This window comes from Haemaphysalis longicornis, unplaced genomic scaffold, assembly GCF_048455015.1.
Source record: "Haemaphysalis longicornis isolate Haplotype H1 unplaced genomic scaffold, Haemaphysalis longicornis Haplotype H1 scaffold_8, whole genome shotgun sequence".
In the NCBI taxonomy this organism is placed as follows: Eukaryota; Metazoa; Arthropoda; class Arachnida; order Ixodida; family Ixodidae; genus Haemaphysalis; species Haemaphysalis longicornis.
The window spans coordinates 167,007,574-167,029,221 of record NW_027526445.1 but is presented as its reverse complement, the minus strand read 5'-3'; the positions used below and the strand labels follow the sequence as shown (position 1 = coordinate 167,029,221).

Sequence of the window (21,648 nt, the reverse complement as noted above, 5' to 3'; positions counted from 1 at the left end):
TGAGGCATTATGGTAGCGTGGCTCGCGCCCAACGATGCAGGCTTATCGACATCGTCCACGCGGTCCGCAGTCGTCGATCGCGTGCGTTACGTTCCTGTGCGCCTTCATGTCTTGCGTGCTTCCCAGCTTTGTGCGTTTAATTCCAATGCTCACGTGGCTTAGAGCGAAAATTCTGCTTACCTGAACCAGCGCCGGACTGGCAGGTCTGTGAAATTCCGAGGGACTCTGCGGCGCCTCGCGGGACCTCCGCGACATTGAGAGCGCCGAGATGGATATGTCAAGTCCCGTGTTCAACCTGAACCTGGGCACGCCGCTGTCGGTGTCCGCACAGGCCGACAATGTCGAAGAACAGCACCTCCAGCAGCTCGCCCGGCAGATACAGCCGTCGCCGCTGCAACCGCAGCAGCATGATTCGCCCATGCATCAGTCGCCGTCCACGCGCAATGCGAGCGTCATTCAGCCGTACGGCGCTAGCACGGGGCTCACGCCGCAGTCGCTCATGCAACCGCAGACCCCGGCTGGACACGTTCACGTAAGGCCCTGAACCTCCACCTTCGAAATCCTCGCTTCGCGCGACTCAACCTAGTCGCATCCCTCCATTTTCACCGCTAAAGACTCAGCGTGGAACAAAAAAAAAAAAAAAAGATACGAGGTTTTGGCGCTCGTTTAAGCCCGCCTGGTGCTTTTCACCTGCTACACCGATATTCATAATGTAGATGTAGTTGCGGCGCGTAAAACGCGTAATTTGAACTTTTGATTGTAGTTAGTAGTTCGTTGCTCTCGGTGTTCGCACCCCGGAACGGCCCGTAAACAATCGGCTCCTTGAAGTCGTCATGTGCTGAACTGATAAAGTACTGGGAGGCGGTAGCGGAGCATTAAAGACAAATGTCATTCCAAGCCGAGTGCAGCAAAAAACAACAACAAAAAAAGAAACCAAGCGAACCTGCGTTTAAACCTGGACCCGTAGTTGTTTTGAAACACAAATTCCCGGATAGTGGTAAAAATGTACGTTTCCAGTCTCGACTAATAGCATCTAAAGCATGAACCAATCTTTAACCATTGCGTGCCACAGCAGAAGAAAGATACCTGGAAGAAAAAAAAAATACAGGGTTAATAAAAGCATGCGTAGTTTATGCTTGCCTGTTCTAAAAGTATTGATGGCCCACCAATGTATTGCCACCTTTTTCATTTTCTATAAAATTGGGGATTTCCAAGGACAGCAAACACTGAATATTCAAAGTGAAAACTTGCTTGTAATTTATTTTAATGCTCAATTCAACGCTCTCAGACGGGTGCAATCTTATTGGTGTAAAACATGCCTGGAAAGTTATCACCGCACAGTACTGCCATGACCGCTATGTGTTCGGAACATTTCACGGAGGGCAGTCCAAAATGGGATGGGTTGATGAGGTTGAACCCCTTTAGTAGGCCAGTGGCAGTGCGTGTCAGTGGGCCATGACTGTTACCGTGTTTACCTAAATTACACCTGCCCTGCTTTTATTCATGGACCTGGTAACCTCCGTGTGCTCATTTCTACTTGGCAGTTTATAGCTGCACTCAAATATGGTACAAAAAGCTTCCTTGTCTGCAAAAGGGACTATGCAGACAAAACACAAGTTTGGTTCATTTAAAAGATTCCTCGTTAGAATCATACTGACACCACTTTTAATGCACACTTCGCTCAAACAAGCTATATAATTGCTATGTGACTCAATACCTCACTTCCTGCAACCGAACCTATGATGTCATTTGCGAAGATGTGAGATTTGGCTGAGGCCGGCAAATGCAAATTAGGCACTGCTTATGAGCTGTTTGCGTTTAAATGTAATGTATATTCATCTTAAGCAGTCAGAATGGTGTGGTAAACAATGAAAGTTAAGAAAATGCACATAAACATGAAGTACCGATGCGCACTGCTGTCGGTACTGGACACTTATGCTTGTTTTAGCTCCAGAGCAGCCCACTGCTTTGGAGTTGTCTTACACGACACTGGCCGATTGGCGTAAGCGATGTTGTCTTACGTGACCCTGTTTGTTGAGCATACCCCATGTTTCACGAAACGATTACTTTCTACCGTAACAAAAACAAGCCAGGAGCAAATACGGTCAAAAACAAAGCAACGGCGGACAACGGGCTGTGGGTGACTGTGGTAGCGCCATGACAGCAAGCTAGGCTGCAGAGCCTAATGACGCACTGGAAGTTCGTTTGAATTACCCGCCTTTATGACTTCACGGCAGAAATTACGAAAGAATGCGATTTGGCGGGAGAATCAAAATCTTAACCCAAATGGATTGATTTTTCGGTGAATACGGCATCGTTTGCTGCCGGAAAAGCATTGGGGGCACTATGAAACACAAGAGCGTTTAGATAAAACAGCTTGTATTTTGTCTGCATGGTCCCTTTAAAAAACAAACAAGAAAGCTGACCGTAGTTTATAGGTGACTGGTAAAAAGTGCAAAGGCTCATGGGTACGTCGTCTGCTACCGCCACTTCCGGTTCCAGATCTCGCCTGGCCTCACGTACGCCAGCGGCTTTCAGGCGCGTGTGCGCGTGTTGTTTATTTGTTGCAGGGTGCTTACCTTTAAGAGAAGCCCCCAGTAGGACTTATCATTATTACACATTGAATGCGCGATGCGTGGGCATTTTTCTTTTCTTTTCTTTTTTTTTTTTTTTCCTGGTGAAAACAGATAAACAGCAGGCACATGTGCGCGTGAAAGCCGCCGGTGTACGGGAGGCGAGGAGAGCTCTCGAACCGGAAGTGGTGAGACTCCGCGGGAGCAGACAATGTACCCATGAACCTTTGCGGTTTTTATTGGTCACCTATTACTGTCCCTGCCTGTCCTTAAACCGCAAATCCTATCACTCTCTCACACTGCCGTCTCCTCGTTGCCTTGCCGCAGCAGTCTTCAGCGGGTGCGACGCCAACTGGTGGCGGCTCGACACCCCACTCGACCAGTGCAGGTATCTTCCCATCGACACCGGGACCCCCCATGACACCCATCACACCAGCATCCGCAGACCCTGGCATTGTCCCACAACTTCAGTACGTGACCCTGCCATTCCTTCTCTATGCTTGCCAGTTTCCAATACTTGTACCAGTGCTACGCGAGCATTTGCAATGACATTTCAGTCAAATGACCGTTCAAATTTCAAATGCCATTCAATGGAAGGTGTTCCGCCGATCTTCACGACCGTTCTCAAAGGCACTTCAAAGTTTTCGCGCTCGCCCGCCATGTTTTGGTGTTGCCGCTGCTGCCCTGTTTCATTCTTTGCAAAAGTTTAATGGGCAACAAAACAGCTATTAGTGATAACATTGATAAGAAGCTACAAGCGCGCATAAAAGATGCACCAACAGCCAGTTTCTTTTTCACTGTTGTGAGTACCAAGTTACCTTGTAATAGTAGAGTGAGTGATATAAAACGAAAACAAGTAAAAAATTATGAAGGTCATGCACTTTAGACACTAAGTTTTACTCGTAAATAATTGTTTTGCAATTGCGGCATGCAAGATATGCGCCCGAGGGTACGACTGTTCGCGTTTCAAAGGCCTTTGAGATTCTCAAAGTTCAGTTGTCGTGCTCCTTCGACTCAAGTGCCATTTTAACCAAATGAGTTTGAAAAACGCTGTGTAAAAGCGTCATTTTAGTCAAATGACATTCGACTCGTAGTCCTTCAAAAAGCTCATGTAGCACAGGTATTAGAAGTGCTTTTAAAAGTCATCTCAGGTGCTCGGTGGCCTGTGGGGCAGTAACATAAACTTTCCCCTCTGACCTTAGTCATTCCCATATAAGGTGCTTATTGTTCCTGAAAGCCTTAAGTGTCCGTTCTAAGTATTGTGCAGTACAGAAAATTGTAGCCACTGTAAAATGTAAATAAAGGAACGTTTAAATCGAACCTGGGTCTCGAGGGTAGGAATGGATTGGATTACCACCGTGCTGTCTCTGCATTTTGCCAGTGGTGGAGCTAGTGTCAGCTTAATGTGTGCAGTGTTGACGTCACATTATGCGGCAAGTGACATGATGGCTTGTGAGTAGACCAGGTGCACCTCAGTCCTAAGGAACTCTGATTGTGAGGAAGCTGTGGTGTTAAGTGTCGGAAGTATATTGTGCCAAAAGATGTAGTAATGAAAGTAAAGGAGGAGACGCAAACACGGTGCCGCAAGGAAGAGGTCTTTGATGAGTGCCGCCAAGGGGATAAGGCTTTCGCCTTTTGAAGCACGTAAGCCAAGTGCACCGAGGAATTTCTTTAGGTACCTAAAGTGTTCACATTAGACATAATCGGTACCTGCGGGGGTTCCCCTATTTGTGGCGATAATTTTCTTGTAAGGGTTTTTCTTTTTCTGCGCAATAATCTTTTTGTTACACCTCTGTTGCCCCTGAAATTTTCCGATAGGCCCTCTTGTTCATTCTTTTCTGCAGTCTCGTACCACATTTCGTCTCACTCAGCACCAAATTTCCTCCAGGGCTCCCTTTGGCACATATTGATTCATTTCCATAAAACGCCGATTCTTCAAGCGGCCCTTTTTGCTAAGGCCTTGTTCCTCCTTATTTCCTCTGCTGTCCTTGTTTTGTCTCCACACATACTTTTTAAACTCCCTACGGGGAGTTCACACTGATCTTTCACAATGTGACCTTGGCTCTGACTCTCCTGTCCTTGTAGGGTGTGCATGTCTACTATCCTATAATTAGAAGTGATTAAACGGCAGGATGATTTGTCGGTGCCACAAGCATTGCCGATCTGTCGTCTTAATGACAATTTTCCGCTGCATGCGAGTCTTTGTCCTGAGTATCGTGTCAAATCTTGCACAGCACAAAATTCTTTGCCCATATCCTTTGTCCCTTGCAGTTTACCCAGACTGTCAGTGGTCATTTCTGTGCAATCTGGTTCCTGATTTCTGCAGTGTTAAAAACGTGGAGTTCCGTAATAAAGAAGGCCCAACAGAAAATGGTAGCTTGTCCCAGCTTGTTAATGGTTAACTTCGGGGCTGGGACCAGCTACCGTTTCTTCTTGGGAAGGAGGGGTAGGGGGGCAGATAACATTGCTGGTACTATTCAGTCACAGTGAAGCACTCGCGTAATGATCGCACCCCTGAAGTTTGTCGTCAAAATTCGATTTTTTAAATTTCCCGCGTAATGAACGCACCCTGAACTTGGTGCAGATGCGGTATGTGTGCCAAGTCTAGCTGATGATGCTCGTGCTTACTTCTGTTTCCTTCCCTTTCAAAGCGGACATGGCTACGTTATTGCCGCACACCTGCCGATATTAGCGATATCGGCAAACATGCGTTCAGTATTGATGAGGAAGAAACTCTCACTAAAGGCACATAATGTACTCACAAGACAAAGAAAAAAAATGCACTCGGCTTGCTGCGTCAGCCCCCACGTCCGTTTTGATGTCCCGCACTGTGACGGCGGCAGCCACTTATAGGTCGCTGTGTTGTAACCTCGCAGCAAGCTCGTTCCGCCGGGTTCCGTAATTCGTGAAAACACTGCATTTAGCGTCACTTTGCCAAGCGGCTGGCGGCAGTGTGCGGAGTCTTTATTATGTTTTCATTCATTATTTTTATGTTCATGAAACCTAGCGTAAAAATTTTGACTCGCAACTTGCTTGCCTTGTCTGTGCTCGAAAGTTTTTCGCGGAAAATTTACCCCGCGTAATGAACGCACCCCTAAATTTGGATCAAATTTTTTTTGGAAAAAATGTGCGATCATTATGCGAGTAAATACGGTATGTAACCTTTGAATGCTTCAAACTCTGCTTACACTATTCCTGGAAACTTTTTCTATCGGTGGTTCCTTGGAGAGTTAGTTGCTCAGACACTTCAGCGACTTATCTCCGCTTTCTTGGCCTGTGAAGGAACTAATGTTTGTGGAAATCGTGAACAACAGTGCCACTTGTGCTCGTAGCCGAATCATGGCGACTGGGCTGCACTTCTCGCTTTTTTTTTTTTCCCCCTCTGTGCCGACCTCAGTTGCATTTGGTTTTTAGTTGTAATTTCGGACCCTTTGGCAACAATCCAGACTTCTAGCTACGAGCCACTTGTGTACTCATTTATGTTTTACTAGCCCTACTTTCTCCATTAGTTGAATACTCGAGGCCTCGTTTGTGTAGCTTCTTAGTCTTTTCCGTTGTTGTATCTTATGGAAGTGGTACAGACATAAAGGTTGCTTCTAGTATTTCCTCGGCTCTTCTTCACGACTCAAAACACAGCAGTGTTGTGCAATAATCTCAACCTGCAGTCTTTTGAAAGGTGTTTGTTCGACCAGGTACTAAATGTTTGAGGGCATTGGTGCAGTGTAGGTAAATTGTCATATCTCTGACAAAAATAGCATTCAAGACAATACTCCACAAGGCAGCCAAATCTGGTCGTTCGCAATTGTATTTGCCCTGAAAGGGAAAAAAAAATCACTCTTTGCACAGGCCCGCGAGTAATCGCAGACGGAAACATTATTTTATTTCCCCCTCATTGTTATTTCTAGTTTAAAGTATTTGTTATCACCGTTTAATACAGAAGGAGGTCCCATAGTTACAAAACTGTCCGGGGGACCTCCTGTTAATAAATTAAGCAGTTTAAACATAAAATTTCACAGGCTGTGGAATAAATGTGTAAATACATCAGAACAAATTAAGGCATATGAGCGTGCTTACACAGCATAAGTGAGAACATAAGGCGAAAAAAAATTGAAAACGACGCAATGAATATACTTTAAAAAAATAATTATACAATGCAAAAATCTTCTGTACATGATCAAAGCAGAGGGGCAACTGTAATCAATATGTATCAGTTTAAGTAGCATTCTTGGCGCTGATGGTTAATCAAGTGTGGCAACGGAGAGCGTTTCACTCGTTTTATAAATGAATGAGATGAAATAGAAGTTTTGATGTCAGTAGGTAGTTGATTCCAAAACCTAATTCCCATTATATACACCGTTCTACAATTAGTTTTAATCTTGTTCAATGGCAGATTGTTGTTTTCAGAGAATCTCGTGGGGTTGAGGTTTAGCATGTTTGATTCTGTTAGGCTACCAAGGGAAATTTCATTGTTAAGACTTAGTGCACAATAAATAATTGTCAATTTTCGTTAAAAAAGGTTGTGTAGTGGTAGAGCATTAAGAGTCCTGAAAATTGCGTTTCCTTGTGAAAGGTGACTGTTGAAGGTCTTACTGCTTGTCTCCGTAGATGCCCTACAGGCGACCTCTTGGTTGAGTAAGTATTTCCCCATGATGAAAGACAGCATTGCAGGTGGCTGTGTATGAAAGAGTAACGTAAGGACATTATAATGGGGCATGAAAAGTACCGTCGTGTCTTTATTATTACTCTTAACACAAAACCAATTTTTTTTTTGATACCATATTAATATGTTTATGAAATTTGAGATGAGTGTTTATTGGTACGCCCATAAACAGGACGGCAGGTGATGTGAATGACGTGGTTGAATCTGGGAATGACATTGTGGGACCCATCAAAGTTACGCATTGGACTATGAGAGAGCCTGAAGTGGGTTTTCACAGGGTGTATATGAAGTTGATTAAGTTTGCAACATGATGATGTCAGATTGTGTGGGTCTGAGTTCAACAAGGATATTTCTTCAGTTAGAGAATTTTTGTGAGCAAATGTAGTTGCGTCATTGGCGTATAATAAAATATTAGTATTAAGGCAGTTCGTAGGATCATTAATATATGCTTGATGGCTGATTAAGAAATTATTTTATCAGTTCCGACGTTTTGTTTAAATCGTTTTTACACATTTCATAATTTCCTCTTCAAAATATTTACGCTTGGCGTTTTTCAAAAGTGCCGGGAGAGTATTTGAATAGTTTTCGTATCATCGTTTTAGGTTTAGATTAAGTGGTTAAACCTTAGTTTTCCTATGCAGATTGTATCTTTTAGTAAGGCTATGCAACATACCACTTGTTATCCAAAGATTTCGTGGTGTCGAAAACTATCGGGTAGCCTTGACAGGAGAAATAGATTGCTGGGACGCTTGCTCAATAATGGTATTGAACTATCCAAAGGCTATGCAAGGCTCTGATTCAGGTAAAACAGGAGACCAATCATAGTTGGCGATTGAAGCAACAAACTTCTTCATATCAAATTTTTGTTTTTCTTTAGTTTGGGTGTCCTTGGGTTGCTACATTCTACCAGTGTGAAGGCAGGCTAATGATCAGTTATAGAAACGTTTACTGCACCTTCAATTTGCCAAGTGGTTAGGTTGGATAAGGTGGGATCTATTAACATTTCTGTGCCGTTCGAAGAACGTCTAGTTGGCACACTAATTAATGACTCTAGGCCATGCCCAACAAAAGAGTTTACCTAAGTTGAGCAGAGCTTATCAGCCAGATCTAGGAAATTATTATTAAAGTCACCAAACAAATAAGTATTTTCATCTTCATTTGCAAGGTTGTTTAGAATTGTTTCAGGGTCTGTGCAGAACCCTGTATTAAGATGATGGAGATGGGTATACAGGTTTGATTACTGTGCTACAGCTATTGCTACGCTGAAAGTTGCAGTCAAATCAAATTCTAGCCAAACTGATTCAACTTTAGCATGCCAAAATGAAATGTCACTATGGCGGTGATAACGTTGATTAGATGATACACATATGGCAGACCCGGCACATCGGTATCGTGTCAACAACAAAACTCTGTATAATGCTGACGGACAGCATATAAGTTTGTGTTGGTTGAGGTTAGCCAAACTTCTGAAAGACATGCAACTGTGAAGTAGTGATCTAATGTAGTGTAAAGAAGTTGATCATTTCGATGATGATGATGATTGATGATTGTAGGGTTTAACGCGCCGGTGCAACGCAGGCGATGAGGCGCGCCGTAGTGGAGGGCTCCGGATTAATTTTGACCACCTGGGGATCTTTAAGGTGCGCCGAAATCTCGTACACACGGGCGTTTTTGCTTTTCGCCTCCATCAGAAAAGCGGCCGCCAAGTTGATTATTTCATCAAAGTTTTTAGAGAGACTGCGGGTATTGAGGTGAATGACAGATTTACGATTTAACCTTTTTTCGTTAAGCGAGCATTTAAATTTGTCAGGTGAGTATTCATCAAGCCTCCCCTAAGGCGTAATGCGTGACAGAAGGTAGTTTTGGCCTAAGAGATGTGAGACATATCAGGAGCACTTGCCATGACGTAAACTTTGCTGTCCTCAGTTTGTCTTCTGCCTGGAGGAACTTCCGTTCCTCCTCTTTCTTTAGTTTCGGTGCTTGCGCGAATGGGCGTCTGTTGTACAGGGGTGTCACATCTCTTCTCCTTCTTCCCCCTCTGTGCCCAGGAACATAGTGTCGACGGTGAACCTGGGCTGCAAGCTGGACCTGAAGAAGATCGCCCTGCACGCCCGCAACGCCGAGTACAACCCCAAGCGCTTTGCCGCCGTCATCATGCGAATCCGGGAGCCCCGCACCACGGCCCTCATCTTCAGCTCGGGCAAGATGGTCTGCACGGGGGCCAAGAGGTCGGTATATCTCTCTCACCCCTCTTTCTCTCTCCTTTTCTCCCTCCCCCCACGTCATTGTAGAATACTGCTGCAATGTATGTCTCGATCCAAACAAATTTCTTCGTTTGCCCATGGGCACGTTGTCATCGTCATCAGAGTAAAAAAGCTCTTCATAAGGTGAGCATTGAGGACGAGGGCTGAAAAGCTCACCTCAATCCCATTTAGTTAGAGGTGTGCGAATGTCAGATGTGGGAATGCGAATTGAATACGAATAGAAAGAACTGACCGCGAATGGAATTGAATATTTTTAAACAAAAGTATCTTTCCTGTAGTATGTGTAGAAAGCTTCTAAAATGCTGCTAAACACACACACAAAAAAACTTAGGCTGGCATGGTTTGTCACGTGCGAGTGTTCATTTGGTAGTGCTTGGGAAGAAAATGGTACAGAAAATTAAAAATGGAAGATCAAGAAAAGATGGCAAAGTACTGGCACAAAAACTTTGGCATAGATTGCCATGAAGAAATGCGGGTTTATCAGTATGGTGTGAATGCAGGAGGTATAGTATTTGGCTCCTCTGTCTGCAGTCATTGGAAAGGGCACCCCTGCCAGAATTGCTAGTGACTGGTATGACCAGGTCCTCTCTGGAAGCATTGTCAACAAGGTATAACTGCTGATTCTTAACTCCTGCCACTGTAGTGGCAGGAGACTTTTGTTAGGCTTATAAAGTGTGCACAGGTGGCGTTCCACTTTGGCTGGCGTACACCAGAGTTAGCTTTACTCACTTTTGTGCAGGGCCTTAAGGGGAGACACTCCTCTTAAAACTATTTCTTTTAATTTTTGAGTAAACTCTGTGAAACTTGTCAGTCTTGCTGCTTTTCCCCCACTGATTTTAAATATGGCATTATTTTTTTTTGTTTGTCAATTAGGTCCCGAGATAATTAGAGTAATTAAACATTTTTGGAGGAACAATAGACAAAACTGTGTTGGGCAGAAAACTGTAATCTTTACATTTTACAACAGTATGAACCCTGGTGAGTGCAGTAAGACAATCAGTTTTTTGATGCATTGCTTGGAACTAATTTTACAGCTCATTAAACTTCAGTGTTTGAAGTTGGCACTCAAAATGGCTCCTTGCCAGTGCTGCCACCAAGGTTTAATGAGCTGTAAAATTAGTTCCAAGCGATGCATCAAAAAACTGATTGTCTTATTGCACTCACCAGTGTTCATAGTGTTGTAAAATGTAAAGATTACAGTTTTCTTACCAACAGAGTTTTGGCTATTGTTCCTCCAAAAATGGTTAATTACCTCTAATTATTTCGGGACCTAATTGACAAAAAAAAAATAATGCCATATTTAAAATCAGTGGAGGAAAAGCAGCAAGTCTGACAAGTTTCACAGAGTTTACTCAAAAATTAAAAAAGTTTTTTTAAGAGCAGTGTCCCCCCTTAAAAGGGACATGCAGACAAAATGCAAGTTTGGTTGATTTGAAAGATGGCCTTGTTAGAATAACACCGACACAACTTTTAGCCCAAAATTCACTCAAATACCTACGTAACCAGGAAAAAGAGAGCATTGCCATGCGGACCCCAGGCTCATTTCCCACACCAGAAGCTATGATGTATTATGGGCAGGTGTGTGACTGGCTGAGGCCATAAAAAGCAAACGCAAGTTAGGCAGGGATTCATTTTATAACAGTTAGAATTGGGGGGGTGAAACAATGGGAGTTACGAAACAGTGCGCACCTGAACTGAGTGTACGTTTTAAAATTCGCTCGATACATATGACGCCCCTTCTCTCTGCACAAAGGCGTCGGGACAGCCGTGTTTTTGGTAGGGGGTTTGAGCTACTCGATGCAGTGAGGCTTGCTGCTTAAGTGGGGTGATTCTGTGGAGTGGTTGCCTTAATAGGGCAGTTTTGTTTGGCAACGTGAAGACGGGGCGTCTGTTCTAACAAGAAATTCCTGTCATTGCAGTGAAGAGCAGTCCAGGCTGGCCGCCAGGAAGTACGCCCGGATTATCCAAAAGCTGGGCTTTGAGGTATGTCTGCCTCCTCGCCTGCTTCGTCCCCACCTCGTGTGTCGTGACCAAGTTGACAGTAGAGTGCTGCAGTACACTGTGCGTTATGGACGCATGATTGTAGTCAGTGTGGTTTTGGTTGGAAGAGGGCCTGAACACTGGCTGGACATTTATTCTTTCAACTGCACAGTCTTCACCCTGGCTGCGTTGCAAAGTTTTGTTTGTGGGCAGACGTCAGTCTGGAGGTCATCTTTGTTGTAGCGTTGTTTTGTTGTTCAGCACACTTTACCATGCTGGTCACAAATAATATGCAGTCAGTTACGCAATATGTCCTTCCGTTCCTCTTCTCCCAATGTTTTTTATACTCTGCCCGCACATTTGTGGCATAGGTATACGTACGTCTGTGCTCAAAAGGGTTAAGGGAGCATAACTAGAGCCACTAAATAACCTACTCTTCAGAGCCAGTTAGTTGTAGCAGCCATTTTGGGACCAGTTGGTTGCCAGGGTGGCCAGCTTTATGAACCCAATTGTGGCCGACCCTGACGGACGCCCTTTGTCTCGGCTGTGCTTGGAAAACCGTGACAGCCGTGTTTATTTTTCAGCATAGCATGATGGTGTGGTGAGGTCAGGCTTGGTTACACTAGACCACAAGAGTGGTTTTACGCAAATGCATTTTACTAGGATGCGCTCACATGCATTATCCTCTGCATGCACAACATGTCGGTCTCCATTGGAGATCAGTCCGATCGTTGAACATATCTCATTTGGGAGGAAGTTCTCTCGACATCGCAGCTTCCACCGGCTAGACACAGCAATGTCAGTGCAGAATTGGCGAGCCTGAGGTAGCAGACAATAGAGTCATGCCAGTACTCAATGAGTTCAAAAGCTGCGTTTGTGGGGCTTGCTTCCAGCAACTACCGTTTGAGAACGGCGGACCGACAGCCCACGATTGTGCAGATTGCTACTTTGAAAAGGTTCATTCAGAGAGAAATTGGTTTTTAACCTGATTCTAAGGAAACATGTTTGGGGTGTAGAAATCAGCCGAAATTGGGTTTTACCCGAAGATGGACAACCCTACATATATTTTAGTGGTTTTTATTGCACTTAGCAATGTATTAACTTCCAAACATTTACGTAGAATTGTGGGAACCTGACCAGTACATTATAAGAGCTAGTGATGCAACAGTTGGCCTCGTGCAGAAAAGAAAGATTAGTTACAACTTCATTAGTAGTTCCTGAGCTCACTTATACCCTTGTCACGCGGCAGATCTAATGACATTTACAGCAAATGTCATTCGCTCTAAATGTCATTAATTCGGCGCTACACGAGAATACAGAATGACATTCAAGGCGAATGACATTTAGCGGCTAACTGAGGTCCCGGACCTCAGTTACACCTCAGTTGGCGGCCGAATGAGTAGCCTCGACAGCAGTAGCACGTCCCTAGACAGGAAAATTCAGTAACAAACCAAAGAATACTGTTTCGAAAAACTGTCAGTAAACTTGTATTTTCTTTTTTGTATTGTTGTTCTAATAAAGAAAGACCAGCAAGTATTAACAAAAAAGAAAATCTCGTCCCCAGTGCATGCGCTAGCCTAATCCGGATTTTTTGCAGACTTGTCTCAGCTTGTGATGTCTACTGATGTCACCTAAATCGGTGGTTTTCTTGCTTTTATTTTAAAAAATATTCCTTTGTTACGTTTTTTTTTTTTTTTTTTTAAATATTACGTGCGAAAACATTCTAGATGCGCTTGAAATGTAGTTTTGTGGTTTTGCGATCGCGCTAATCGTCACCGCTATCACAATCAAATGACATTTGTTCTGCCGTGTAGACCCGCACGGCCGAGGCGAATGTCATTGACAGCTAATGTCATTCAGTTTGAATGACATTAGATTTTCCGTGTGACAGGGGTATTAATCTGTCAACAGTGGCATGGAGTGTTTCCCTCCTCCTCCTTACAGCATGTAACAGCCTCAGCTAACCGGAGTGTGTCCCCTCGACGCAGGCCAAGTTCCTGGACTTCAAGATCCAGAACATGGTGGGCAGCTGCGACGTCCGCTTCCCCATTCGCCTCGAGGGCCTCGTCCTGACCCACAGCCAATTCTCCAGGTATCCACACTTTGTGTCCACGCTCTGTCGCAGTGGCTTCCTGCTCCTGTGCGCCCTGGCGTTGTTGTCATTTCGGTTTCTGTACTGGGTGTAAGAGTCACTGAGGACCTCTGCGATAGTCGATCTCAGGTGCATCAGACCCCAAGGGGATGGCAAAGTACTCCGATGTATCGGTACCGCAGCATCCATATTTACTCGCATAATGGACCCACTTTTTTTATTTCTTTTATTATTCACCGTGAATTTAGGGGAAGGGTTCATCATGCGGGGAAAAGTTGCAGCAGATTCTAAAGGCAAGATTTCAGGCAATAAAGGAGCTTACCTTTCCAGTAAAACACGTAGGTAATTATTTAACAAAATTTCTTTTTTTATTCACAACATGCCATCGTCCCGTTACTCGCCATGGAGCTGTCCTTTTAGTTGAAGTCGCTTGCCACTTCCATTTCCCATTTGTCGTCAGCCCACAGTGTATGTTCTTGCATGCCATCAAGGCACTCCAAAACATCTTTTCCCACACCAGGAGACTTCTCTACTTTGGGGGTCACGAAACACGCGGCGATCCCTGTTCGCCAAACCTCTTTTTTTTCGCCAGTAGCATACACTCACTGGGTCAACTCTGAAGTGCCACCCAGCTGTGTGGTTTCCATATGCTTGAACGCATTCTCCACCTTCAGTTTAAAACCAGTTGTGCAGCTCATGCACTGGCCCATTGTACACTGTGCACCAGGGGCACAAAAAGAGGTCGGAACACAGCTGGACAACAAAATCATGGAGCGTAATGGCAAAGTCATGGAACAGCACAGAGCAGGGAAGGAGTGCAGAGTAAGTTTGGTGCTTTGTTTGTACGCCACAGCATTTGAAGGTTTGCTTTGCACTCAGCAGGTGGTGTTGTGCGAGCGTGCCATTTTTAAATTGTGAGCCACAGCATTCACGCCCACGTCTCCGGCTGCTGTTGAGGTTGTGTTAGAATGCGTTTTTAGCGTTTCTGCGCGTACTGTGGCGTGATATCAAGTAACTGCAATTGTCAACGGCATCTACAACCATGCCGAGATAAAAACATACTGAACTGTACCTTTTCTATTCCTGCTGCATTTTTCATGCAAGGTAACAAGAAAGTAAACTCTCAAGAAGAAAAGTGGGGTGTGGGTTCATTACGCTAGTGGGTTCATTATGCGGGTAAATACGGTATGCCTGTCTGATAACTCCGCACATCACTCAGAGCTTTGCCTCTTAGTGATGTGAAATCTCATTAGCAGTCTCAAGGAGATTGCTAATTTTGTTCTTCAAAGCGCACAAAATACGGAATGCGGTGCGACTGCGGCACTCTATTTGGTGTGGAAGAGTCTGTGAGCTTTAGACTTGCTCCTTCCTTTGTGTGGCGAAGTGCATCAAACTGTCTCAAGTCCAGTGCCATCCTTTGCGCCAAAATAGTGGCAAGTCAAACTAAAGTTGGCGCAGTCTTGGCCACAGGAGGTGGTTGGTAACATCGTCAGAGGAGCTAGTAGGGTACACTTCTTCATCATCGGAAGTGACTGCCGCGATATTTGCGTCAGGGCAATTTGCCGCAGCCTGCGTGTCGTCGTCGGCACTTTTACTCGGGTACAACTAAGAATGACAACGGAAGTTGCCACTGTGCCTTGAACCACCACAGCTTTGGTTTGTCTGCGCGGCACAAAGCACGCCTTGCTGCAAGTATTTTGAACCTTACGCAAGTTGTTTCGGTCATTCTTCGTACTTAATCTGCGTATGAATTACTGCAGCGACGACAAACTATGTGAAAAAAAGGATGCGATGTCACACATTAAGCGCAATCTCCTTTCAAAACGCTTGCCCATGCTGACATCCGGGGCCGTCGTTTCTGTATGAGCTGTTGCCGTTCTCAAGTTGTTACCTGAGTATAGAGGCAATCACGTGCTGTTGCGTAATGGGGGATGGCACCTGGGAACGCTGGCAGCTCTTGAAGTGTCTCTGTCGAGGCACCCGACGCTGTCGCCTTTGGTGTGTGAACGCCTCTCTTCTGGAGCCACCTCGTTTTCACGTATTTGCTTCCCTTGTACAGGTCGGTGTAGATGGGACTTTTTTTGGCAGGTGTTTGTGCATTGCTTTATCTTCCCCCCCTGTTTTCAGCTACGAGCCGGAGCTGTTCCCCGGCCTCATCTACCGTATGGTGAAGCCCCGCATCGTCCTCCTGATCTTCGTCTCCGGGAAGGTCGTGCTCACAGGTGAGAGCAGCAGGCGTTGTTGCACCGCGGAGAAGTTTATCGGTGGCTGCGAACGGTCTCGGTGAGGGGAACCTCGCACTACTCCGTCCATCCTGTGCCCTTACTCACACAGTGCAGAGCCACTGACTCTTGGAAGATGTGCAGCAGGGTTAGCTTTTCAGTGAAGCTATGGCATTATGGGGAGCAGGCACCTTGGTGATGCGTCATTTAATTAAAGCAGGGTTCGCACAGGTCCTTGAAAACCCTTGAATTTAGAAGTGTCAATTTCAAGGCCTGGAAAGTCCTGGAATTTTTAAATTGTCCTTGAATACCCTTGATTTTTCCGGAGAGAATCAATGGCCCTGCCTTTTCACAAGAATTTAAAGTGTTTGTCATGGATTTTAGGTGTTAACCAATGTAAAGAAACATTGTAACAATCAAGTTTCAGTGTATTGCGTGAAATTACAAGTATGGTGGATTTTCATTATTACAAGACAACATTGGGAGCAGGCACTTGTCAATCCAATCCATATCATGATACAATCCAGTGAAAGCCAGCTTCTGGTCTCTATCTTGCATCTTCCATCTAGTCTGTGCCTCATACGCTCCATCTACGTTTGCTTTTACGTGCAAATGGTGGACGTGCACATAGTTCATCCTGCCTTGAAGCAACGCTTGCTCCAGCTGATGCTCTTGCTGACAAAACAGGAGATGCAGGCAACATGAACTAAGTTTTGAAATCAAACAGCCTCAGAAAAACACAAAGAAAAAAGAAAAACCTGTAAATACCAGCCATGAATTTAAAAAAATAAAGCTGGGGGAGCATTTACGAACCCGTTAGCACCTATCTAAATGTGCACTAATGTGCTTAGGTATTGTGCAATAAAAAACTTTTGCATTGTGTTGGAAAGGTTGTAAATAATCCCAGATGAAACATTAGACGGGAACCTTGAAAATGTGTTTTCTGGTCCTTGAAAGTCCTTGAAAACCGTTGAATTTGTGCTTTTGAAGCCTGTTCGAACCCTGTAAAGGGACACTGAACACAAAACCAGAGTTGGTCCAGGTAGAAATGTTGGCGTCGCCAGAAAACGAGTATACTAGTCGCTGGGGCGGTACCTTTAAATTCATCTCGTAAGTACTCAAAAAATGAAGCAATCAGTCGCCCAGCAGAGGTGACGTAAACGGGGACTGGCCAGATGTGCCAAGAGTCACGTGACGAACAAAAGAATGAGAAGCGCGCACACAAGTTCTCAAAGAAACACAAAATCTTTCTTTACACGGTAACTATCATAAGACATGAACAATTATAAATGTACAGGTATAATTTATGCCGTGCCAACATTTGCAACCTGCCAAGCTGCAGCGCCGGTGGTGGTGGTTATTGCAGGTTCGGTGTAGTTACATGCTTGTTATTTCCAACTCTTAGTATACAAAGTTGCGCTGCGCTAGGTAAGCCCATCTGTTGAGACATAAATTTGAATAACGTACAGTTGAATCGTGCTACGATGGAACTGACAGGACGTGCGAAAATCTTTGTTGATGTGGGAATCATTGATGGTATACTCGGTGACAACTTAAGAACGGCACCGGAAGTTGCCGCTGTGCCTTATCACCGTGGCCGAATGTTTCTTCGCGTGGCGCAAGTAGGGCGTTACTGGGAATATTTTGAACATGGCGTGAGCCGTTCCCGTGATTTTTTGGACTTAAAGGGACCCTGCAACACTTGCCATCGACTACTAGTAATGTATTTTGGGATAAAGTCTATTGTCCCAGAAATCTCCTCCCGCAAGAATTAAGAAAATCCGTTCACAATTAACGAAACTACGCGCGATGAGAAATCGCGCATAATCGTTCCCTCTCAACTCGACCGCGGGCAACGCGACGAAAGCTGCGCGCTCTCTCCCGGAGAGGGGGGCGGCTCGCGGCGTTCTCTTCGGCGGCCTTCGATACATCACATGCCGGGTAGTTTTCTCCTTTTCTCCGCAACATGGAGGGGCCTATTTCCGGTCTGGTGCCACAAAAAAGCAGGCATGGGTGCCTGCTCGCAAGTGCGTGCTCGGGCTGGTAGGGCGTTTTTGAAGCAATAAACGTTTGTAATCGAGTGGTCCCGTTGAAAGGGAAGTATTGAGCTCATCACTCAAACTCCGCGCGCACTCAAAACACAAAAGAAGCGGCAAAACTGTGCTTACAGGTTCAGGCATAGAAGGGTTCGTACACAGCGATGACGACGACGGAAATGGGAGAATCTAGCCCCGAAGTTGACCAGTGACAGCCGATCAGGCAGCCATGGCCTATGTGACGTCCCTCAGGCCATGCATAATGAGGACAACTGAAGAGAGAGCGGTTTGTTTTTCCGCGTCTTTCACATCGATTTGCGCGCTCACCACTTCACGTGCACGTGTAATATTTGGCTCAGGTATTCCTGGCAGTGTAATCTAAACGTTGCGCAGGTTTACTTGCACTGTTCAAAGAGTGTTGCAGGGTCCCTTTAATATGCTTATAAACGACTCCAGTGACGACAAACAAACTGCCTGAGACAAGGCAGACGATATCACGCATTCAGAGCAAACCCCTTTCAAAACGCGTGCGCACTGCCATCACGGGTCCGGCGCTTTGGCGGAGTGATACACTACATGAGGTGGTGCCGTTCTTGAGTTGTAACCAAGTATAGGCAGCATCGTTTTGGCACAAACACTAGTTCACTTAATTAAAGGCTCCTCCCTGGCTGGATGTGAGCTTCTGCATGTGTGCTTGTATAAGCTCCCCTCATCTTCGCCGAAACACGATTTGAGCATTTCCAAGGCGTCCTCGTAACATCATGCTGTCGGAAGAAGGCCCTTGATTGCATTCGCCGCGTCACCTGTCACAGCTGCCTTGAGGTCGCCAAACTTATCCAACACCGTAAGTTCGCTGTTGGCTTTGGTAGCCTGGCCGAACTGCTCCCAGAACTCCTGCCAGTCAATGCTCCTTCTGTCGAACTTGAGCAGCTTGAGTTTCGGTAGTTGTACTTTACAGGGATGTGCCCTTGCTTTCTCGTTCTCTTGGGCTGGCATGGCTTCTGCCCTTGGCGGACAATTCTCGCATCGTTTATCTCCTGCTTCAGCAGAGCGGTGTAAGTTATGGTCTTGTAGCCCTACTCCATTGTTCGGGCAAAAATTCTGCTCAGCCTCTTCGCTGGGTGCTTCAATGGTGGCATCTGCCTCGTTGAGCTGAGCCTGGAGGGCGGAAAGCCGCACTAATAAAACTTCCAAGTGTTTTTTCTTTCTCTCCTGGCTCTCAATATAGGTGTCAGTTTCGGGAAGAAGTTCTGTCACCTGTGAACACACGGCTGCGCTTTTTTGCTTCAGTCGTTCCGTGGCTCCTGTGGGCGTCGCTGTTGAATCTGCTGAGCTGGCAGCGTTCCTGCCAGGAGGTTCTGTAATGAAGTGAAGTGCCCTGGTCTCCTACCATCTCGGTTTCAGCACCAACTTCCTCTTTTGTGGTAATCGTTGACCTTAGGAGACGTCGCTTTGACCTGAACATTCATTTATTTAAATGTCTTATTGGGCTTTTGTTCGCGTCATATTTTTTTTTCCTCTCTTTCCCTCTCTCACCTTCTCTTCTGTCAGCTTGGATTCTTCCGTTGGCTTGTCGTTGGCTAGCTGGACCAAGCTCTTTGTTTAGAGTTTGTTTTGGTTTCCTTTTCCCACAATTGAAGCGGAAATTGATTGTGCTGAAATCTGCCCCCAAACCCAACAAAAGGGCAAGAAATATGCCCCCGTACATTATCTGCAGCACTGACCACGTGATTCGGTCTTTAGAAAAGGGGAGGATGCACACTAGCACCATGTTTATTCAGATAACAGACGTAGCATTGGCTATCACACTGTTTTTTACCCGCACATAACGAGCGTGTTACCGGTAAAAAAAGTGCAGCTTCAAAACATTGCGCAACAATGCACACTTACCGAACAAGCTGTAAGGTCGTCGGAAGCCCCCCTCTCGCTTGTGGAAACAGCTGCGCCCGCTATCTTATCCTCTGGCTGGGCAGGGCAACAGCGCACCGTGGAAGGCAAGTGTGCTTGCCTTTGTCGTGAGCGCGTGCTCTTGATAGAGATACGACGGTGTGGGTTCCAGTCTAAACAGGATTAAATGCAGAGCATTTCTTAGCCTCGCCTGTTCCTGCGTCGGACGGTGTCAACAGTTCCGCGTCTGCAGCAGGTGCGCCTCTCCTTCCCTCCTCTCTCTCAACAGCAGCTGGCGCGCGCATGCGTCGTAGTCAGCCCGTTTGCTCCGTCGCGGTCTCGGCGTAACAGGTGCGTGGTAGCAGCGCGGTGGGGCGTGGAAGGGCGCGCGCTGCTTGCGCATGCGCGCTCTCCCCCCCGTACTGCTCTCCCTCTACTGCGCGCGCTGAAAATATAGCGGCTAGCGGTCGCTCGTGTTTCAGTCTCTGCGTTGCTCCTTCCTTCCTTGGTTGACGCTCGTGCCCACGTTTACTCGTGTCTGCTACTCCAGCATCACGGAAGAAGCGATGGAAGCAACACTGCCTTCAATCAGTACTGAGGCCCCAATGCTCTGCATTTACTCGTGTTCCCCTCGCGGGAAGGCGCGGGAATTTTTTTTTCACCTTGAAGAACGGCGATGGGAAAATGTCAATGACAGCTGCTCACAGTGCGTACATCGCAGCGCAGCGCTCATTTGCGCCATTTCTTTTGCAGGGGCCAAGGTGCGGTCGGAGATCTACGAGGCCTTCGACAACATCTACCCCATCCTGAAGGGCTTCCGCAAGCAGTGAGACCTGTGCGGTGCCGTGACCGTTCTTCCCTGCTGTGGTGGACCTTTTCGCCACCTCACTCGCGCTGTGCGCATACAGCCTCCACTGCCCTGACACGCACAAGGACACCATTGAGGTCACAACCACCTCCTCCGTGCTGTACAGCAAGGACCGTGTGTTGCGCTTTTGCGACTCGCTCGACATGCCGGACTGTGGGGTCTGTGGGGGACTGCGCTAGCTTGTGCCGGAAAAGTGATCCGTTATTGAGGCGTGCACCCTGCATCGCAACTCATCTGATCGGAGTGTGCTTCGAATGCGAGAAAAGAAACTGGGTGAAATGCTTTACTAGAAGCTGTGCGTCTGTCTCTTGAAGTTGCCTCACACCCACCTAGTTACACTCGTGAGAATACAGACACGTTTTGGCCTTGAGTGTTACTTGACGGGAAAGACATGCCCAATTATATTGGGTGGTGACCCTTGACTTCCCCGGTCGCCTCCCAGGACCGTAAACCACGTCTTACTGTCGTGTGCGAAATTCGAGGTTCTGAAAAAAGAAACATTTTAGTCTGCCCTACAACGAACACATTTCATGTCGCCTCAGCCTACTCCTAGGAGAGGATGCTCTAGTTAAAGTTCCACCGTTTTTACCTTTTTAAAAAAAGCAGCGCTCCTAACCAAGCTAAAAGAATAAGTCATTATCCACAAAACAAGGCACAAATCCTCCTGTTTGGGACATGATAGCCTTAGTTGCTTATGTGCCATAAACTACAACACTGCTGGGCCTCTAGCAGCACTAATTCAAATTTACTCTTGCCACGTTAAAATGTGGTAGCGTATAAACCGGTAGGACAATTTTTTATAACTATTCTAGATGCCTTGGTGCCCCTTTTTAAAGGTGCACTGAAGTGAAGTTGCTACACTGGCGTACCAAATGCCTTCAAAATGAATGGCATTCGACTCAAATGGGGGGTCATCCAGAACCTGCAGTGGTCCAATTTCAATGGCAGTTGAAAGCTTCACCAACCGCTCACCGTGGTGCAGTGGCACTGCTGTCGTCGATTTCTGTTTCCATAGAATGATGCAACGATCAAATTTAGCAGCAGTCTGCGGTTAAATGTCTCTTAA

At 45.9% G+C, this 21,648-nt stretch overlaps 1 protein-coding gene across 2 annotated transcripts; it reads left to right on the top strand.

Moving 5' to 3' along the window:
* Window positions 1-62: 62 nt before the first annotated feature.
* LOC144149502 (TATA-box-binding protein-like) lies at window positions 63-20,874 on the top strand. Of its 2 annotated transcripts, none has more exons than XM_077681097.1 (7): window positions 63-532; window positions 2,901-3,043; window positions 9,282-9,461; window positions 11,417-11,480; window positions 13,466-13,569; window positions 15,697-15,791; window positions 20,468-20,874. In XM_077681097.1, the coding sequence occupies exons 1-7, from the start codon at window positions 269-271 to the stop codon at window positions 20,542-20,544; spliced, it is 927 nt and encodes a 308-aa protein (XP_077537223.1). In that variant the 5' UTR covers window positions 63-268; the 3' UTR covers window positions 20,545-20,874. The 2 variants fall into 2 exon arrangements, with proteins under 2 accessions (XP_077537223.1, XP_077537225.1); XM_077681099.1 differs by having other exon boundaries at window positions 64-532; window positions 2,904-3,043.
* The last annotated feature ends 774 nt before the right edge of the window (window positions 20,875-21,648 follow it).